Below are 19,432 nucleotides of genomic sequence, written 5' to 3' on the forward strand. Positions count from 1 at the left end.
GAGAACATAATATGCTGTACTGGGGAAGGGCCGCATGGTCCCGGAGTGGGGAGATGCTTCGCTTTTAACTAGCTGTGGGTCCAATGAATAAACACAGGTCGAGTGCCCGCCGCTGTACCAACTACCAGGCTGGGCATGGAAGACACAGGGGTTCAAAAACAGGCCTGGGCCATGTCTTTATGGGGCTTACATTCTCATGAAAGAGATACATGTCATCAGGTAATAACACAGATATTATGTAATTATCAACCAGGATAAAGTGCTATGGAAGAAAGGTACCCATATGGCACCATGAAGGTATGTGACAGGCTGATGTCACATATAGATGGCCAATGTTCATCGAGTGGTTCGTGTACCCCAGAGCTGTTCTAAGCACTGTGTATCTATTAACTCATTAGTTCTCATTACAGCTCCGTGAAAGAAGTGCTTTGGTTAGCCCCCATCAAGCGGCAGCTAAAACTTGAGGCACAGAGAGGTTAAGCCATTTGTCCGAGTCCGCCCAGCGAGGAAGTGGGGAAACTGGGTTGTGAACCCAGGAGGTCAGCCTCGAGGGCCTGTGTGTCTTCACCACCGCCCTCCCCTGCTTTCAGACATGCACGTCTTGCCCCTCAGAGCATCCTCTGAGCTCACGTGGGCATCAAGGAGGGCTTCCCCCAGGGAGTGATGCTGGGGCTGGCATCTGAAGGATAAGGAGAAGCTAACAGGGCACAAGAGAGGCGGGATGTGGAGTGTTCCAGGGAGAGGAAGCAGCATGTGTGCTCCAGGGCTGGAGAAGCATCCTTGCTCAGGGAACTGGAAGATTCTGGATCGCAGAGAGCCACGGGAGAGCTTGGGGAGCCCTAAAGGGAACGAGGCAGGCCAGGGTGGGGGGCTCACGAGGTACAGGCTTGGGGCACAGAGCTGCGGTGGGCTGAAGCTGTAATGGGGGGGCGGTTGTAGACACAGAGGTGGGGCACAGATGCCCCTGCCTGTGGAAGAGTAGAGGGCTTAACTTTGAGGCTCCGGGCACCCTGGTGTGAAGTGATGGCTCAGCAGGGGCTCGTGCAAATCACGTGGTATGCCTGGCTTCCGCTTCCTTGTCTGGATTAGGTGATCTCTAGGGTCTTGCCTGTCTCTGATGGCCCTGTGTCCCCCAGACCTCCCCGCAGGGTCCACTCAGCCAGCCAGGCCACAGTCTCACCTGTTCCCTGTGCCAGTTGTGGCCTTTGATTAAAACGGTAGTCTTACCAGGTATATGGAGGGCGGGCTCCCTATTTTCCGGGCGCAGTGCTCAACTCTTTATGTCTGTTATCCCACCTGGTTTTTTTTTCCCCTTCTAAGCGGAGAGGATCAGCGAGGAGCTGGCTCGGGAGGGGTTGCTGGGCTCTTGGGCTTTTCTCCCTCACTCCCCTCCCCGCTGTGCTGGATGGGGTGGCCAGGACCACAAGTGTGTGTGTGAGCGTGGGTGCGAGAGAGGTGGGGAAGGGGAGAGAGAGGAGGAAGGACAGAGCGAGGGAGAAGGAAGGAGGAAGCGGATGACGATGGATGAGGGGAGAGAGAGAAGCTGAGAGCGGTGGCTTGGGAGCCCGGGCTCCACACGGGGCCTCCTTGGAGCCCCGTCCCAGCCTTCCCACCGGCAGTGTGGCCTCCGTGCCTCCAGTTTCTTGCCTGTGTAATGGGGACACCAACAGCACCTACCTCCCGGGGCGTTGTGAAGGGGAACACAGGTAACATATAAAGTTGTCAGGTGTGTTCTATCTAATGACATAAGGAAAAGAGTTCCAGAAGCCCCGGAGCTTCCTTGGGGAGTGCCATCTGCGCGGTGCCAGATGCCGTCCCATTCCCTGTTGTCTCCGGGGCTGGTGATCAGCTGCACCAACCCAGGAGAGAGGCGCCCTGCGTGCCTCCGCCGGCCATGCCCCCTGCCCTTCTGAGCCTCAGTTGTCCCCCCTGCCAGAGGGAGGTCACTAGCACACCCAGCTCATAGCCTGCGATGAAGAGTAAGGAGTAAAGACGTTTCAAGCAGTTAGAAGAGCGCCCGGTACGCGCCAAGCACCAGGAAATGTTAGTTTTCTCATCTTGGCAGAAGGCACCGTTGCTGTTTCTCACGGGCCCCGGGTTGGTGTTGATCACAGTGCGGGTTGTGAGTCAGGACTAGGTGGGGAAGTCAGCATGCTGGGTGCCACCAGCACTTAGAGAAATGAAGGGGGACAGAATTCAAAGTGTCAGCGTGCGTGGAATGCACAAGGTCGGAGCCGTTTTGAGAAATGTTTGCTCTGGATGCATGGATGTGAGTGACTAGGGGTGGTGGCTTGGGATGTGCCCCAATCACACTGCGACCAGTGGGAAATACCAACTCCCATCTCCTGGACACAACACACACACACACACACACACACACACACACACACACACAGCCTGCAGGGACCCGTAGACACGCAGCAGACACGAGCAAACACACATTCAGATAGACGCTCAGATGCGCAGACACACGGGCACCGAAAGACACAGAACACAGCAGACTCACACACTTGTGCACAAAGACCGACACACTGACAGTCACAGGAAGTCACACCTGGGCCACCTCTGCCTCTTCCTCACCCGCTCGCAAGCTTTGGTAAGGATAAGGATGGGCGGGGGCTGGGGCACCGTGGCAGACACATCGATGGCCCCCCAGAGCTGGCTGGGCAAAACAGGTCTGGCCATCATTTGTTCCTGGGCAAGCTAGTGACAGGTGGGCTAGAGCCACACTGGCCACACCTTCGTGGGGCCCAGATGTCAGGAGGCTCAGGGTGGTGGCCAGGGCCTGTCACCAGAAAGTCCCTGGACTCTGTGTTCAGGAGAAGCTTTGGAACTCCTTACATACCCATGGGGGTTGGGGGTAAAAATGTTCATTCATTCATTCATTCATTCGTCCCATTAGATATCTGTGGGGCGCCTTCCTTCTGCTGGGCCCCCCAGGAGGCCTGAAGCTTGGTCTGATGGCTTGAGAGCAAGTGAGCCCCACTTTCTTGCCATCCCAGGAGATGAGCTCTGCGTTCCTGTCCAGCCCTTCTGGCATGCTCTCTCCTCCTCCTCTGTTCTAGGTCCTCCATCCAGCTGGTGGAGCAGGGATGGTAGGGGTGACCCGGGCCACCCACTTGCCACCCCCTCAGCCCCCTTCCCTGGGGCCTCCTCCTCTTCCTAGCCTCTAAACCTTGGCATCCTGGGGCTCAGACTCTGCACCTCTTCTCTGCACCACCGCCTTGGGCCATTCATCGGCTCGTGGCTGTAAATGTCATCCACCAGCTGACAACTGGCAAACTCCTGTCAGGGCCAGGGCCTGTCCCATGAGCCCCAGACCCCAAGGCGTCTCCCCAGGGAGTCCCATAGGTTTCTCTAACTTAATGTGGCCGACACTGAGCTCCCGATTCTTCCCAATCCCAGCCTTGGACTCAAACCTTGACACCTTCCTTTCCTGCGAAATCCACAGGTAGGCTCTCAGGAAAGCTTACATGTAATCCCTTGGGAATATTTTCAGGCTTCGACCCCTTCCCACCTCCTTCACTGCTATTACTTGGGTTCAGGACGCTGTCTCTTGTCTGGATTTATTGCAGTAGGTTCCTAACTGTTCTGCCTGCTTCTGTCCTTACCCTATTTCAGTCTCTTGTGAACAGAGCAACCAGAGGGTCCTGTAAAATGTGAGATAGGGGGACTCCTCTGCTCAGACCCTCTGATGGCTTCCTGCCTCAATCAGAGCAACACCCAAGCCCTTTCTAGGACCCACAGGGGCCCCTGGGCCTCTCTTCACTGGCTCTTCCTTGGCTTCCCCTTGCTCACTCCACTCTTGTCTTTCTGGCCTCACTCCTGCGCCTCAAACATTCCAGGCTCCAGTCTCAGGGCCTTTTCACTTGCTGTTCCCTCTGCCGGGAACATTCTCCCCTCACATTTCCGCATGGCTCCCTCTCACCTCCTTCAGGTCTTTGCTCAGATTTCACAACAAGGATTTTATGGACAACCCCCTCTCCCCGGAATCTCCTATCCCCCTTTCCTGCTGGATTTTTCTCCATATCACTCCTCATAGTTTAATAGACCATATAATTAACTTGTGAATTTCGTTTGTTGTAGCTTGCAAGCACCATGAAGGCCCGTCTTAATTTTGTCTGCAGGCAAAAAGGACCCACGGCCCATGGGTAGCTCAGATCTTTCCTGGCCTCCCGAGTACTGGGACCTCAGGCCCAAAGAGCCAAGGAGAAGATACTCAATGGGTTTTTCGGGAGCTATAGCTCTGCCAGGAGACGCCCACAGCCCCATGCTTACACATGGTCAGGCCTCTTTCCGTCCATGCCGGCAATGTGCTGGCCCTGTGTCAGCCTCTGAACAGATCCTGCCCTTAGGTTGAGCAGAGTCCAGTAGACTGTGCCCCTGACCTTGGTAATAGCAGGAGCTCCTGCCACCTTTCTGGAGCCCACCCTGCCCGCCCCACTGCCCTCCGAGTGTGAGGCAGGCCGGGCACGAACAGTCAAAGCCAGAATGTTTGGCTGAGCCCCTTTCCACCCTCCTAGGTCTCCTGCCCCCCACCCTGCCCCTCCTGCCAGTCCTCTGCTGTCCTCTGGAAACCCCTTGGGGTCCGGCCCCAGGACCCACCCCCAAGCGCCTGCGCTCCCCTCCCCGTCCCCCCCCCAGCCATGTCTCCCAAACAGCCCCTCACTTCTGGCTGCCACCACAGCTATCGCTCTGGTCCAGGCGCCATAGCCTCTCACCAGGATGCCAGCAGCAGTGGCCAACTGGCCTCCCTGCCCCCGCCCCGGCCGGCAGCCAGAACGGACCTTCCACATCAGTGTCCCCTGCTCACGGTTCCCGTCACACTTAGAATGACACCCGATTGGGCTCCTCCGCCGCCTCTCGGACCTCGTGCTGTGGAATGTCTTTTATTCCTGCACTGTGCTCAGCCAGCCGGGCCTCCCCTCTGACCTCCCCCCCCCCTTAATAAGGCCCTTGCTCTCTCACCAGTCCCCCCTCGGGCACGCACTTCCCCCAAGTCCTCTCGGCTCTGTCCTTTTCCCCATTTAGAGAAGCTGTCCCGACTACCTGTCCTCAGTAACACCCTCCACCTGCCCTCCACCCACCGCCTCACTCTCCACCCCCTCACAGCCAGATCGGTCTCAGGTCTCAGGGGACTATTGTGGTCTTGCCCATTGCTTCTTTCCTCCGCGAGAATGTCACCTTCACAGAGGCACCGGTTTTGTTCTATTCACCCTTGGATCCCCTGTACTGACAACAGGGCTCTGCACGGAGTGAGTGCTCAGTGAATGTCTCAAGAGTAAATGAGCGAATGCTTCTAGAGGCCCAGTCTCAGCCTTGGTGCCGCTTTCTCAAGGGGACCCTTCTGGAATCATCTCCGGTTTGGGGGTTAGGGGCCAGGCTCCCTCAGCACCACACACTCCATTTTATCCCTGCCTGCGTCTTGGCATTCATGCTATCTTCACTGGCCTGTTTCTATACAGTGAGCCCTCAGGGACAAGGGCGGCGTCAGCCCCTCTCACGGCCTCCCACGTGGCAGGTGCGCTGTGAGAACGGGTGTAACCGACCTGAACTGGAAGCCGGCTGAAGCCCCGCCCACCTCCAGACACAGCCCCGCCCCCCTCCCCACTTCAAGGGGGGCTGGGGATCCGAATAGAAGAACGATAGATCCCTGGCTTCTAGCGTCTCTAGAGCTTATTAAGAATGAGACCATCTAGTTAGAATGTATTAGGATTTAGAATCTATTGATAAGGATAGGAACTCCCGTCTTCCGGCTTTCCAGAATTACTTTTGTTGCCTAGCCCAAGATTAGCGTAGTCTAGATCAGGGGTCAGCAAACTATGCCAAGTGCAGCCTGCTGCCTGTTTTTGTAAATGAAGTTAAGTTTCCTGGGAGCACAGCCACACTCATTGGCTTCCATTATGTCTAGACTCCACGGGCAGCATTGAGTAGTTGGGACAGAGGCTGTATGGCCCACAAAGCCTGGTATATTTGCTGTCTGACCCTTTATAGAAAAAGTTTGCCGACTCTTGTTACAATGCTCAAAAAATACTGTTGGGTTAAGTAAGTTTAAATCAGACCCTTGGAATCCTGCCCTGTTAACAGCAGTTACCCGATTCAGGTCTTTTGTCCGGGGACACCCCAGTGAACCAAACACGTTATGTGATTCTCTCTTAAACAATGAGGCTATGGAGGTATGGAGTAGGTAGAAACAGCCACTGAAGACTCCTATATCTGCCCTTTATGTAACAGACAACATTTATGGAGTATCTGCTCTATTCCAGAAGCTGTTCTAGGCACAGCAATGAAGGAGACAAAGTTCCTCCTTTGAGCCCTCTAGCTGATTATCACATCCTTACTGTGCTCAACCAGGGTGGCTCCTGGCACGAGGCTTAGGCTGTGGTCCCCCCGCTCCCACCGCCACCAGCAGGCCGCATCCGTCCCGCGCCGCGTCTCCCGAGGCCAGCTGTTTTTCTGAGGGGCCTCCCGGCCAGGCTGGGCGCTGCCTGGGGCCACGAGCTGCGCCTGTTTTTCTCACCTTGATCTCCCCAGCACCGAGCGCAGCCTCTGGCCTAGGTCTCAGCCTGCTTTTATGCCACCGCACTGCTCCTGCAAGAGCCCCGGACGTGGTAGTGGGGAACGATAGCCCAACCCGTCTTTTAGGACTTCCATTTAAGAGCAGTGCCTTTCGGGAGTTCATAAACGGAAATGATGAACATTGTAAGATATTTTTCTCCCTTTCAAAAGAAATCTATAAATTACATCGTGTTCCCTTCCTTTCTCTTCCTCGCCACTGGGCTGACTTCATGTTCCATGGGCTTTTCAATGAAACCAGGTTGATTCTAAGGCTGACCCGAGAGTTGGCTTTGATGTGAAGAGTAGTTACTGAAAGAGACAGGGTGATCCATGTAATGAAATGCCTCCTATATTTTCCATAAAAGTGATCAGAGAGTGATGCTAGCCATTCTGCTGGGGGCGGGGGAGAGGCGGATGGGAGGGAGGCTTTAGCGGCCTCCGTGCGGCTAGGAAGGTCACCGGGGACAGAAGGTGGGGACGCTCCTGGTGGAGAGCAAACCTCTTCTAGAAGAGCCTCTTGAGAGCGTGGAGCACAGCTTTCACCCACTTCTGCTTGGGTGGCTTTGCTGTCCCAGGTGTCAAGGACCCTCAGCCCCTCTCCTGGAAATCCCTTTCTCAGGGAGCATTTTACCTTGTTAGTTTTTGTTGGTTCTTGAGAAGTTTTCTTTGGGACTCAAAATGCTTTCTCTTGACAATATGCCTCAGGTGGATTTAAGGTCACAGCATGTACCTCAGGATTTAACCGTGACTTGATTGTGGGGGAAGAAAACAAAAATCTCATGTATTGTTCTTGAAGTTCCAATCTGAAACTGCCTGATGAGTTTCTTCATTGAGTTAGTCAAGAAATATTTACTGAGCGCTTATTATGTGAAGGGCATTGGGCTGGGAATATGAACACATGAACGAGATAGGGTGGGTCCCTGGCCTAACATAATTGGTGGGATTGCCAGGGAGATGTTTACTCAAATAGATCAGGACCCCACAGCATGATAAATGTGCTGTGCTCTGGGAACCCGTTAGGGGCACAGAGGACTTCCTGGAGGAGGTGATGTTTCAGGCTGGGACCTGGAGGATGAATAGGAGTTTATCAGACAAAGGGGAGGGAAGAGGGTTACAGGCAGAGGGAACAGCATGCATGAAGGTTTGGCCTCCAGACAGGAGGAAAGGAGCGGGGCTCAGCTTTTTCCTGCCCTCTGCTGATACAGGGATCTCTGGATAGTCCTGGCCTTTGGTGCTCTGGAGGTTAGAAGGACTGGACCCACCACCAGAAGGGAGAAAAAATTGCATGCACTCACGGAGGAAATATTCTGCTGTGTCAGCTTCGTAATCTGCATCCTCTGGGAAGTGATCGATTTGCTTGCAGAGACCTTTGAAGTTCCCTGGAAAACAAGAGGAGAAAGGACACGTGAAACATCAGAGTTTCCAGGGGCTCAGCACCCACTGGCCTCTTGCTGACTTCTGGCTCTTCTGAAGCTGGCTCAGCCCTCTCCCCGGCCCCTGAAGGAAGGTATCACTTTGTCTGTTTGGACATCTGCCTGGTGAATCAAAACACACACACCCGCGGTGCAATGGAAAGGATCTAAGGCCTAAGACTTCAAAACCCAGCCTTCCGTCCCTGCATCGAGGCTTCTGAGGATTAGCTGAAGCTTGGCGGGCAGCAGCGGTTTGGCTCGGGGCTGGGGACTGCCGAGGAGGAGGCTGATGAACCCGTCAGTACACCCGCCTCTGTGCCCCAGCTCCGCTGGGAGTCACCTCGCATTTTGCATGCTAGAGAGCAGATCGCTTTGCAAAGAAGACAGACCCCACACGGATGCCGACAAACGTTCTCACAGCCCTTAAATGAGCTTGCAAAGTGCCTTCCCATCTGCAGGGCCTGGAATCCACTGTGCCCAGCCCCTAGCTGCTCTGGGCAGGGGAGGAGGAGGATGGGGGGGATGATGGGGAGGGGTTGAGCCCCCAGTGGGGGCTGAGCCCCACTGCCAGGCTCTTGAACTACGACTCATTCTGGCTCTACCATAGGCCTGTGAGAGGGCTATTATCTCTTCCATTGCACAGATGAAGAAACTGAGGCTCAGGGAGGCTAAATGATCCGAGTAAGTACTTGTGGTCAGGAAACGATAGATCCAGGGCTCCAACGAAGGCCTTTTGACTCAATCTTTTCTGGCAGATGGCCGAGAAGGTGAACACAGGCTCAGATGAAAACCCAAGGTCCCAGCCGGCTCCACCAACGACTGTGAAGTGAATGTGGTCTTCGTGAAGGACTGATGCGTGGGCTGGAGCTTGCCAAGCGGGTCTGCTCCGCCACAGTAGAAACCTCGGTCAGTTTCACACACTGTCGTACCCCCCCCCCCCCCCCCCCCCCCCCACCGCACCAGCAGACGAACTTTCTCTGAAACTTTCTCTGAATGAATAAATAGGCAAACCCATGCTGGCAGCTCCTGTGGCCTGGGTCCAGCCTGGCATTCCTCACCTGAGAGGTGGAGATCAAAGGAGTTTTTCCTTCGCGGATTAAATGAGCTGACACATATAAAGTGCTCAGAGCGAGTGCCTGGCACGTCAGTAAAAGTGCTTGGGGGCATTGCTGTGAGGGAGAATTGGATGCTGACTATATTCAGCCACTGACATTTGGGATTTTTCTGTGACAGTAGCTAATATAACCTAATTAATACAGTTCTCAGTCCGTGTTAGCAATCTGTTTTCCTATGGGGTGCTGAACCTTCATGTCCCATAAAGTAGGTTTTATCATGTACTACGGATATGATTTAGGAATTTTAGGGCATTCTTACATAGACCTGTGTATATATCATGTACACCTGCTTCTATACGATACAGGTGTACTTCTACAAAGGGAAGCGTTTTAGGCATTTCTAAGGCTATTATTTTATGCGACATATTGCAGAGAAGGTGGTTGATCGCCCCAATCACTGTCTCTGTACCATATTCACCCCCTTTCCTGACTTCTGCAAGAAAAACGATTCCCCAGAGGATATGGAGACTTCTGGTAACTTCACTGAAGCTCTGTGGGGACTCAGGAGCACAGCGTTTCGCTTGAAATGCTCCCCTGGGGCAGAACCCTTCTTGCCCACCCACCCTGCTTCTCCGCCCTCTCCTCAAGCATCCCCAGGAGGCCTCAACTCCCTCTAGGACCTGAGAAGAGTCTACTGCTGAGAGTCTAGCTGCTAAGAGGATAAAATCTCCTCCCTATTGGTAAAATTACAGATCAGTGCATTTGAAAAGTGCTCTGCAAAGTGCTTTCATTTGCTTTCAATTCAAGCTGGCAAATATCTCATCAGTGCCAATCTGGTGCCGGGCATCTTTGTAAGCAATCCGTGCAGGAGGTGAGATGTGGGCCCCGAGACTCCTAACAAACTGGGGACACGGGGCGACTGGGGGGCTCTGTCGGTTAAGTGGCTGACGTTGGCTCAGGTCATGATCTCACGGTTCATGAATTCAAGCCCCGCATCGGGCTCTGTGCTGATGGCTCGGAACCTGGAGCCTGCTTTGGATTCTGTGTCTCCCTCTCTCTCTGCCCCTGGCCTGCTCACTCTCTCTCTCTCTCTCTCAAAACTAAAATAAACATTAAACAACAACAACAACAACAAACTGGGGACACTGCTCAATCCCAGACTAAGGGCTTGTGGGTGGTGCCTCCACCCTGTCTTCTAAGGGCCCCACGTTTCATGCTAGCAGTCCGCACCCATACCTGCTTCCCTTGCAACCTGGCTGTTTCTCTGCACGGGCCGTGCCCCAGTGATCTTTAGACCATGAGCTCCTAGCGCGGTGCCTGGCACACAGGAAGGGCTCAAGAGATGCTGTATAGGGGCTGTGTGAGGTCACCAGCAGCCCAGACTCTCCCGTGAGGGCCAGACCTGGTATCCACCTGCCGATATGATGTCTCCTGGTGGATGTTTTAAAGGCACTGTGTATTCAGAAGGTCCAAACCTGAACTCATGATCATTTCCCCTCAAACCTGGTCTTCTGCAGGCACCAACCAGCTCAGTGAATGCCTCTCCATCGCTGCCGATGCAAGCCTGAGCCCAGTTGTCACTGCCTACATTTCTTCTTCCTGACTGCAGGTCCCTTCCCTTAGGATGTCCTGCCTGCATTCACTCGCAGTGTCTCTCAAAACTGTCAAGTTCTCTCCATTGGCAGCAACACCCACAGCCAGGCCACCATCCTGGCTTCTCTGCATGACAGCCTCCCCACTGGTCATTTTGCACTCACTCTCATCCTTGTCTACAGAGTAATCATGGTGATCCTTTGAAAATGCAAATCTGATCAAACCACTTCTAGCTTGAAATGCTCAATAGCTTCCCAGTCCTGTAAGGAAAGCTCAGCATCTTAAAGCGGCCTGATCCCAACCTCTGTCTGGCCTTATTTCCTGCCCACTTCCCTCTCTGTGCACATGCCATCTCAGCCTTCTGTCACGCATGCTCCCTCCTACCACAGGACCTTTGCACATGCTGGTCTGGCTGCCCCAGCCTCCAACATATCGTTTGTTGTCTCTTTCCCTCAACCCCCTCTGCCCCCCTGTACTGTGCTGGTGGGGTGTCTGCTGCTCTGCTGTCCATTCTGTGTTGGGGGAGATGTTAAGGCATGAGTGATCCTGCTGGGAATGTTCCAGAAGAGAGGGAAGGCATGATAGCTGGAGAGACGAGGGAGCAATGCAGGAGCAGCGTGAGAGGGGATGAGGCCCAGGACACAAGTGCAAGGGTGGCCCAGCTACATTTAGGGTGTGGCTGAGTCTGGCTGGAGGGTTGTCTTTAACCAGGGTGGGGGTCTGTGGAATGAGTCCAAGAGCAGGGGTGGGGGAGGCAGTGATTATGAAGATGGGTCAGACTCTAAGTTGGGGAAGGAGGCAGTGAAGGTGATGGGGTCAATGCACTGGAAGCCTAGGGTGGGGTGGGGGTCAAAGAACTGCCAGAGCCGGGGGCTCCTGGGAGTAAGTTGGAAGACTGGGGCAGGAGAGTCAGAAAGTGGGGGCCAGCGATTAGGTCATTGAAGGGACGTGGCTATTGGTCATGTCACGGTCAAGGATGGGGTGGCTTGGGTCGGGTGGAGGTAGGGATGACATTCAAAGTCTCTAGCAGTTGGAAAGGTCATACCAATAAATATAGAAGACAAAACTAAACGTTCACTTTTATTTTCTATACATAGTTAAGTATGTATTAGGAAGCTGCCTACCAAGTTAAGGATGATATGCAAAGCATTCATCACATTATTCTGGTAAACCCCAAATCATTGGTTGTTTTTAGAAACTATTGGTGTGAGGCTCTTTCTAGCTAAATGATGGTCCTGTCTGGACCACGATTTGACGCAGGGAACCATACCAGCTGCTTCCAACATGTCTCTGTTAGAGTAAGACTTACTTTGTCTCAGTAAATACAGAATTTTCTCCTACCCTGTCCCATGCCATTGTGTTGGAGGCCTTCTCCAAGCAGGTAGCCCTCCTGCTGGGCGACCTAGGAGGCCCGGAGGGATGCCCCTGTGCGTGGTGGAGTGGGGGGCGGGGAGGAGAAGAGCAGAAACCTCAGAGGTAGTGCTCTCATGGGTGATGGTGTGTGCCCAGCCTGGCCCAGCCACTCCGGCTGTAGGAAGATTCTGTTCTTCTGGGGCCCTCGCTGGGCCCAGGGCTTGGAGAGCTGCCAGGCCCGGGGCACAGAGCTCAACCCTCCACCAATTCTTGGCGAGTGGGGAGAGGAGATGGGGCCTCAGTCCCAGCTGCTCCTTGCCCTATCTGTCACAGCCGGGAGCCACCCCTGTACAGCCCTCTTCCTGCACTTAGCGGGGCTGCTTGAAATCCTGGGTACACAGGATTTCAGCAGTTAACAACCAGCAAGCTGGGACTGGGATGTGCTCGCCAAGCAAGGTGTTCAAGGCCAGGTACTGGGAAAGCTGTCTGACTGCTTGTGAAATCCAAGATGGCTGCAGGGTGGCCTGGGAGAATGAGGTGGGCCCGTGCTTACCTCCTCAAAGAATGGGGGGGATGCCAAGTTGGGACTGGGCAGGAGTGAGTCGGGGAAGAGAAGACTGGATGAGTTTTAGACAGGGCTTTAGGGAAGAGGCAATAAAACGCCCCCTGTGCATTATCAGCCCTGTGTGTCATGTCCTCAAGGGACAGCCAGGTTTCTATGAGTGAGCACAAAAGAGGTTAGGAGCGGGGGTTCCTGACCTCTGGACCAAATGCCGAGGAGCCCTGGGCAGGGATTTGAAAGGCTGGGGGGGGGTGGGGTGAGGTGGGAGATTGGGGCAGATTGGGAGGTGAACAGAGTGAGGGACAAATGATTGGTAGTGAGGACTAATGGAGGTAAACTGAGACGCGGGCCATGACGGGATGGGTCCCAATAGTCCAGAGGCTGATGGTAGCAGTGAGGCGGTGAGGGTGGGCTGGAGGCGTAAAGGGTCTCCAGGAGCACTTGAAGCTCTGTGGCCACGGATTCAGTCCGAACGAAGAGGTGCTGAGGTTCATGAAAGGGAGGTGGCCTCAGCAGCACTCAGCCACCTCTGTTTGGAGTTGAAATGTGGTAGAACATCTTCGAGACGTCACAACAGTCAGTGCAGAGTGGCGCAGTCTGGCTTTCCTGTTGCCAGCCTAGGGTCCTGCTGTATTTTTTTCAGGTTGGTGCTCATCAAGCCCAGGGACTGAGACGGCTTCAGGCACAGATGGATCCAGGTGCTCAAAAATCTGGGGTCTCTCTCCCCATCTCTGGTTTTCCTCTCAGTTGGCTTTGTCCTTAGGCAGGCTCTCTCCCCAAGGTAGGGACTAAGGGCTGACCATGTGCCTGGCACTGGGGTGGTGGAGGGAAATCTAACCTGATTCCCTGCCTTTCGGGGGCTCTCAGTCTGGGGGGGGGAAGACAGACAGCACGGAATTTACTAGAATGTAATGTCCCACATACTCTATAGCAAAATGTATGAGGCCTTATGGCAGCAGAGTTAGTTGTTCAGCTAGGATTTGTGTAGCGCCGACCGTATGCTATGCTCAGTGTAACCTGCTGGGGACACAGAGGAAAACATATACTTTCTGTCCCCACGGAACTTGTAGTGTGCGGTGGGAGATGGATGCCAGACGCTGTGGTGTAGCAGGGTCTGTGCGGCGACAAAGCAGAGCGTGTCTCGGGGCGCACAGGAGGGGCACATGTGACTGTGAGTGTGTGAGTGAGAGTGAGCATGTGTGTGTCGGAGGGTGATGAAGAAGTCGGGGGGGGGCAGTGAGAAGAGATTTCTAGGACAGGGATCAGCAAGAGCAAAGGCAGGGAGGTGCGGGGCGCACAAGAGGGGACAGAGTGTCTCGGGGGGTCGGGGAAGGTCCCCTGGACCAGAGTTGGGGGTACAAGGGAGCCCGGAGGCAGAGGTGTGCGGGAGCAGGCTTGCACTAGCTTCCGGTGGCTGCTCGTTAGAGTCTCTTGGTCACTCACACGGGCCGCCACGGTGGGAGGATTTGCACCCCGAGAATGGGCACATACAATAGATCGAGGTCCCCTTTCCCTGCCCGGAGAGCCAGTTGCTAGACATTTACCAGCACACCTGCTGGATGAAGGGCAACCCGTGTGAGGGGTCGGCCGGGGCGAACGCGTGACATCAGAGCGGGACTGGAGACTTACAAGAAGATGGGTCCCATGTAGAGGGCTGGCTGGGTGGGGGTGAGGGCAGAAGAGGGGACAGGGGCCACGTCCCCAGGGGCGCTGGGGGTCCAGGCTGAACTGAGGGGGGGAGCATCTCACTCCCCACTCCCCAGAAAGGCACTGACTTCGAGCTCTTAGAGCAGGAGGATGTGGGAGAGACTCTCCCACTGTGAACTAGAAAGGATTATTCTGCCAAGGCCCCCAACAATCACGAAATCTCTACTGGACCCCCACCCCAAAGGGCAGCAGCGCCCCACCGACCCCAGAGCCGAATGACTGGCTGCCCAGCTGAGACAGAAAGGCCAAGGGCTGTGCCTGAGGCTCTGCCTCAGCTCTGCCTCCGGGAATTTACTCTCAGACTGGAAATTTCAGCTTGCAGGTATTAAGTAGTTTAAAGGAGGTTTCATCAGCTTTTGTAAAAAGCACATTAATATCTCACAACACCAACTGCTGTCTCATTTCTTTGAGATACAATAAGCTCTTCATAAACCTGGTCATTAGGGGCTGAACAGACGCCGTTTTATTTCCCACATATTCATGAGAAGCTGAAGGAGAGCGGGGCCGGTGCTCGGAGGGAGGGGGGGGGGAGGCACCGGCAGGAGGCTGGCTAAGTAATTTTTTAAGTGAAGCAAATGAAGGGTTTGGTGGGAGCTGCTTTCTCTGTGTTTTCAACCTTTTCTGCTCCTGGCTTTTCGCTTTGCTGGCTGGGCCCTCCCTGCTGGCGGGGATTCAGGAGACCTTGGGGTGGGTGGGCAGTGCCCGGCTCCTCCCTGGCTGGGACCCCCACCCGCCAGCACAGTGCCAGCGGCAACGGGTGCCGGAGGGTTTGAAGCAGTCAGTGTGGCTGTCTGTCAGCTCGCTCATTCGTTCATGCCTTCATTGGATTATTTCAGGCACCCACTATGGGCTAGGTCCCGTTCAGGTTCCCCTGGGGCGGGATGAGAAGGCGGTAAGGTGTCTGGCCCACCGACCGCCAGCTCACCTCCCAGAGGTCCTGAGCACAGCAGGGAGTACTTGCTTCTGTAGCCTCCAGTTGAATCCTGTCCTGATTCTTGTCTCTACAGCTACTTCCCTAAGTTCTTTCCCTGTGATGCGGGAGAAGAGACTGGACTCCAGACTCTGACAGATCTGCCTTCTAAGCCTGGTTCTGGTAGCTATTAGCTGTGTGGCCTGGAGCTCATTATGTGACCGCTCTGTGCCTCTGTTTCCTTAGCTGTAAAACAGATATGAATCCCTGCCCCATGGGGCGATTCTGAGGACTCAAGGAGAGAGCAGAAGTGAGGTTCCTGGTGCGGTTTCTCACCCAGAGCAGGCTCTCAACGGATGTAGTTTTTCCTCTTCAGATGATGCCTCTTTCAGGAAGCCTTTCTTGATTGCCCTCAACTGGAAAGACTCTTTCTCTTCCCTATGGGTCTCTGCTTCTGAGATTTTAATGGGCATGGGAATCGCCCGGGTTCATGTTAAGCCAGATTCTGACTCAGTGGTTCTGAGGCGGGGCCTGAGACTCCATTTCTCACAAGCTCCCAAGTGGACCGCAGTTGGCATTGGGTAGCAAGGCTTTCAAGCACTTTGTGTCTGCTTTGACCATGACCTCTGTTAGGGTATTGTTGGGAACAAGTAGCTTCAAGTCTGTAAGCTCCTAAGGGCGGAATTTCCTCTAGAGAATTGCCTGAAGGTACCATATTTCCCTTGACTCTAAGATGCTTTCACACGCACATTTCAGTGTTGCTGAAATTAGAATGTGTCTTATAATTGATGGATTCATTTACTGCACTGTGTTTCTTTCCTCCTGAAGAATCATCATTACACTGATGCTGTGGCTTATAATTGATGAGAATGGCTACATGACAAATGTTTATTGAACAAATGGACAATAAATGAATGAGTCTGTGTGTGCGTATGTGTGCCCACCCAGGTCTGCGGGCAGGCAGTGTATTACACATTTCCATCCTCCTAAATGGATGAACACTTGTCTCAAACCATTAGAGCCCCTGGGGCATCGCCACCACCTTTTGCACCTGTCTTATTAAAAACCTATTTGACAATATGAAAATATGTGTATCCCCCCACGACCCAGCAGTTTCTCTTAGAAATTTGCCTCGGAGAAATTGTTGCATGTAGGCATGAGGAAATGTACGTGAGAATGTTCCTCCCAGCCCTGCTTGTAAGGGCAAAACACTGGGAAGAGCCCACGGTTCGGTTGCGGGAAGAATGCTAACTCCTTGGTCTGTTGATAAAACGGGATACTACACAGCAGTGAAAACGAATGGATTACAGCTTCCCGTGTCAACACCGGTGAATCCCACACCCATAATACTGAACAGAAAATCAAGCTGCAGAAATATATATATATATATATTTATATATATTTATATATATTTATATATAACATATATATACATATGACATATGTATAACATATAGATGTTATATATAAATATATATATTTATGGTATGATTCTATTTTCACAAAGGTAAAAACTTGTACAACTTGGCTGACGGTCGTTTACAAGCGGTGAACCGGCAACGCCAGGCAAGGCAACCCCGACCACGGAATTCAAGAGGGTGTGGACCGGAGGTGGGGGAGTGGGGGGGGGGGTGGTGGCAGCAGGGAGGGCCCAGGACCGGCTTCGACGCACTGGATGTTCTAGTTCCTAGTCTGGTGCTGAGTGCACAGGGGCTCTTTTTACAGTTCCTCTCGACACCTCGCGGTGGCGCAGCCAGGGTTCCCTAGCCCAGCGTTTGTCTTGCCTTGCCGTATTTTGCCCGCGCAGACGTTTCCCCGCGGGTTTGCGGGCTGTCCCAGCCACGGGTGGCCACGTGACCGAGTTCTGGCCAATGGGATGGCAGCGGCAGTGGGGGTGGGAGTCACTTCTGAGAAAGAACCCTCAGCGGGTGGGACGCGCCGTCTGTGGGCCCCTGGCTTGGGCAGCTCCGGTGCGGTCTTGAACCACGGGGCCACCCTGCGGATGGAGAGCGGCATTGATGGTAGAATAGGCTCAAGGCATGGGGGCAATGCCGCCACGGAACTGCAGCAGCCCTGGGCCTCTTACCTCCAAGGTTGTGTGATGAGGAGGGAGTAAACCATCCTTTACATTGGAGTTCAAAGGGTGCCTGGGTGGCCCAGTCGTTAAGCATCCAGCTCTTGGTTTCGGCTCAGATCATGATCTCATGGGTTGTGAATTCGAGCCCCCACATCGGGCTCGGTGCTGACCGTGCAGAGCCTGCTTAGGATTCTCTCTCTTCTCTCTCTGCCCCTCCCCTGCGCTCTCTCTCTCTGTCTCTCTTTCAAAAATAAATTTAAAAACCTAAAAAAAAAAAAAAAAAGCCTCGGGAGCCAAGACTATTCCTAATGAACATAATCATACATGTTAAAATAGTCTTTTGTGTGGATTTAATGCTAACCACAGTCGGTTGAACTCTCAGTGCTTACATATAGCAAGTGCTCACTAAATATCACTAAGTAGAGTTACTGAAGGAATGAATGAATGAAGGGGCGTCTCAGTGTTTCTTACAACGTCTTTGTTCAGGATGCCAGCTGTGGCGGGGGATGAGGGGAGTCGGGGCCTTGTGGGGAAGTCGGCCTTGGACAAAGGGAGCAGGGAAGGAGGGGCAAGAATGGGGGTTCGACCTCAGGCAGGAAGAATGTAATGGATCCAGGCGAAGACCAGCGGGCCGAGGTGCTTACGGACTGGGCAGGGGTGGGGAAGCTGGAGATGGTGGTCAGGACCCTACACTGGATGGAAATGGGCTTGACTTCTGAGGAGGTGGAAGGATCTGGGTCCTGAACGTCAAGCGCCCTCACTGCAACTTTGTCCCCCGTCCCCCGCCATTGTTGACACTGGAGGCGGCCCTGGAGACAGGAAAAGCTCAGACACACTTCATGCCACGTTGTGATGGAAAGCCTGCTCCCGATGAGGTTAAGGACCCTCTGCTCAGGTAACGAGCCAACCTAAAAGCACCCTGTGACATCGACCTGTAGGCCTGGGTGTTGTCATAGGCCGTGAAGGAATCTTCCTGAACTACGGATCCATTAGTGCAGCTCCTACTATTAGGGAGACCGTGAAGGTCAGTGGTTAGCCCAAGTCTGGAGGCAAGCTGGGTTTGTATCACCGTTACACCGCTGAAGCCCTCTGAACCTCAGTCTCTTCATCTGTAAAATGGGGAGGCAGTGGGACCTGTCTCATAGAGTTGTGGGAATTTCCCAGAGCGCTGTATTGAGAGGCCTCGGTTCAGTGCCTGGTACCTAGTAGGTGCTCTTGTCTTTGCTGGGGCCCATTGGGGGTGGGGCTGGGGGACACGGATGGAGCACACACAGCTCCTGAGCTCGAGAAGCTCACAGACTCATTGAAGAGAATGGGGATTACTCTGCTGTGTCAAGAGAGCTCCCTGGGGGAGGCATGCCCAGGGAGCATAGGGAGCGGATACGCGTAGATCCTACAAAACAGGATTGTTCAAATGACTCTGTCAACCCCGGGGCCCCAGGAGCAGGTGGGTGATGAATAAATACCATCATGTGTCAGCAGCTCTGCCTCATCTTGAGAGGCCTTACGGTGTAGTGGAAAGGTGGCCTTGCCACTGAGAGCACTCGCATTTGGTCCCTCTTTCTGTCATCCGTTAGCCATGTGATCTTGGGCAAGTTGTACGCTTTTTGACGCATTCAGTATTTCCGCCAGTCCTCAACTTTTACTGAGAGCCTCCGAGGTGTGGTGGTTTGAACGGGGCACCGCAATAGAGGGGACATTGATACAGCAGGATTCTCTGTCCCCAACAACTGAGTCCAAGAGGCACCGGGACAAATAATTAACTTGTATGACTCAAGGGTGGTGATCACTGGCCTCTGGGAGAAGCCGCCATGAGCCAGGCGCCAGGCTTAGCACTTTATATTTAATCCTCAAAAAACCCCTTTTGTTACGTTCTCCACTTAAAAAAAATTTTTTTTAACGTTTTATTTATTTTTGAGACAGGGAGAGACAGAGCGTGAATGGGGGAGGGTCAGAGAGAGGGAGACGCAGAATCTGAAACAGGCTTCAGGCTCTGAGCTGTCAGCACAGAGCCCGACGCGGGGCTCGAACTCACGAACCGCGAGATCATGACCTGAGCCGAAGTCAGCTACCTAACCGACTGAGCCACCCAGGCGCCCCATGTTCTCCACTTTTTAAAGGCATGGGAAGGGAGGCACAGAGGTAAAGGAATGCATCTAAGGATTTACTGCCAGTGTGATCAAAAGAGCTGAGACTTGACTCCAG

General features: G+C 53.7%; 1 protein-coding gene and 1 long non-coding RNA gene across 3 annotated transcripts in view; one reads left to right on the top strand and one right to left on the bottom strand.

The window, feature by feature from the left end:
- The window catches only part of LOC122240461, an 87,472-nt gene that overhangs the window by 34,981 nt on the left and 33,059 nt on the right, over window positions 1-19,432 (top strand). The gene's annotated exons all lie outside the window — the stretch shown is intronic.
- Window positions 1-19,432, bottom strand: part of CACNG2 (calcium voltage-gated channel auxiliary subunit gamma 2) — a 108,131-nt gene that overhangs the window by 5,532 nt on the left and 83,167 nt on the right. For both annotated transcript variants that reach the window (XM_042993176.1, XM_015543944.2), the window contains one exon: window positions 7,854-7,937. In XM_042993176.1, the coding sequence (XP_042849110.1) occupies window positions 7,854-7,937 (84 nt within the window). The remainder of the gene's footprint in view (window positions 1-7,853; window positions 7,938-19,432) is intronic.

This window comes from Panthera tigris, chromosome B4 (genome assembly GCF_018350195.1).
Source record: "Panthera tigris isolate Pti1 chromosome B4, P.tigris_Pti1_mat1.1, whole genome shotgun sequence".
Taxonomy (NCBI): Eukaryota; Metazoa; Chordata; class Mammalia; order Carnivora; family Felidae; genus Panthera; species Panthera tigris.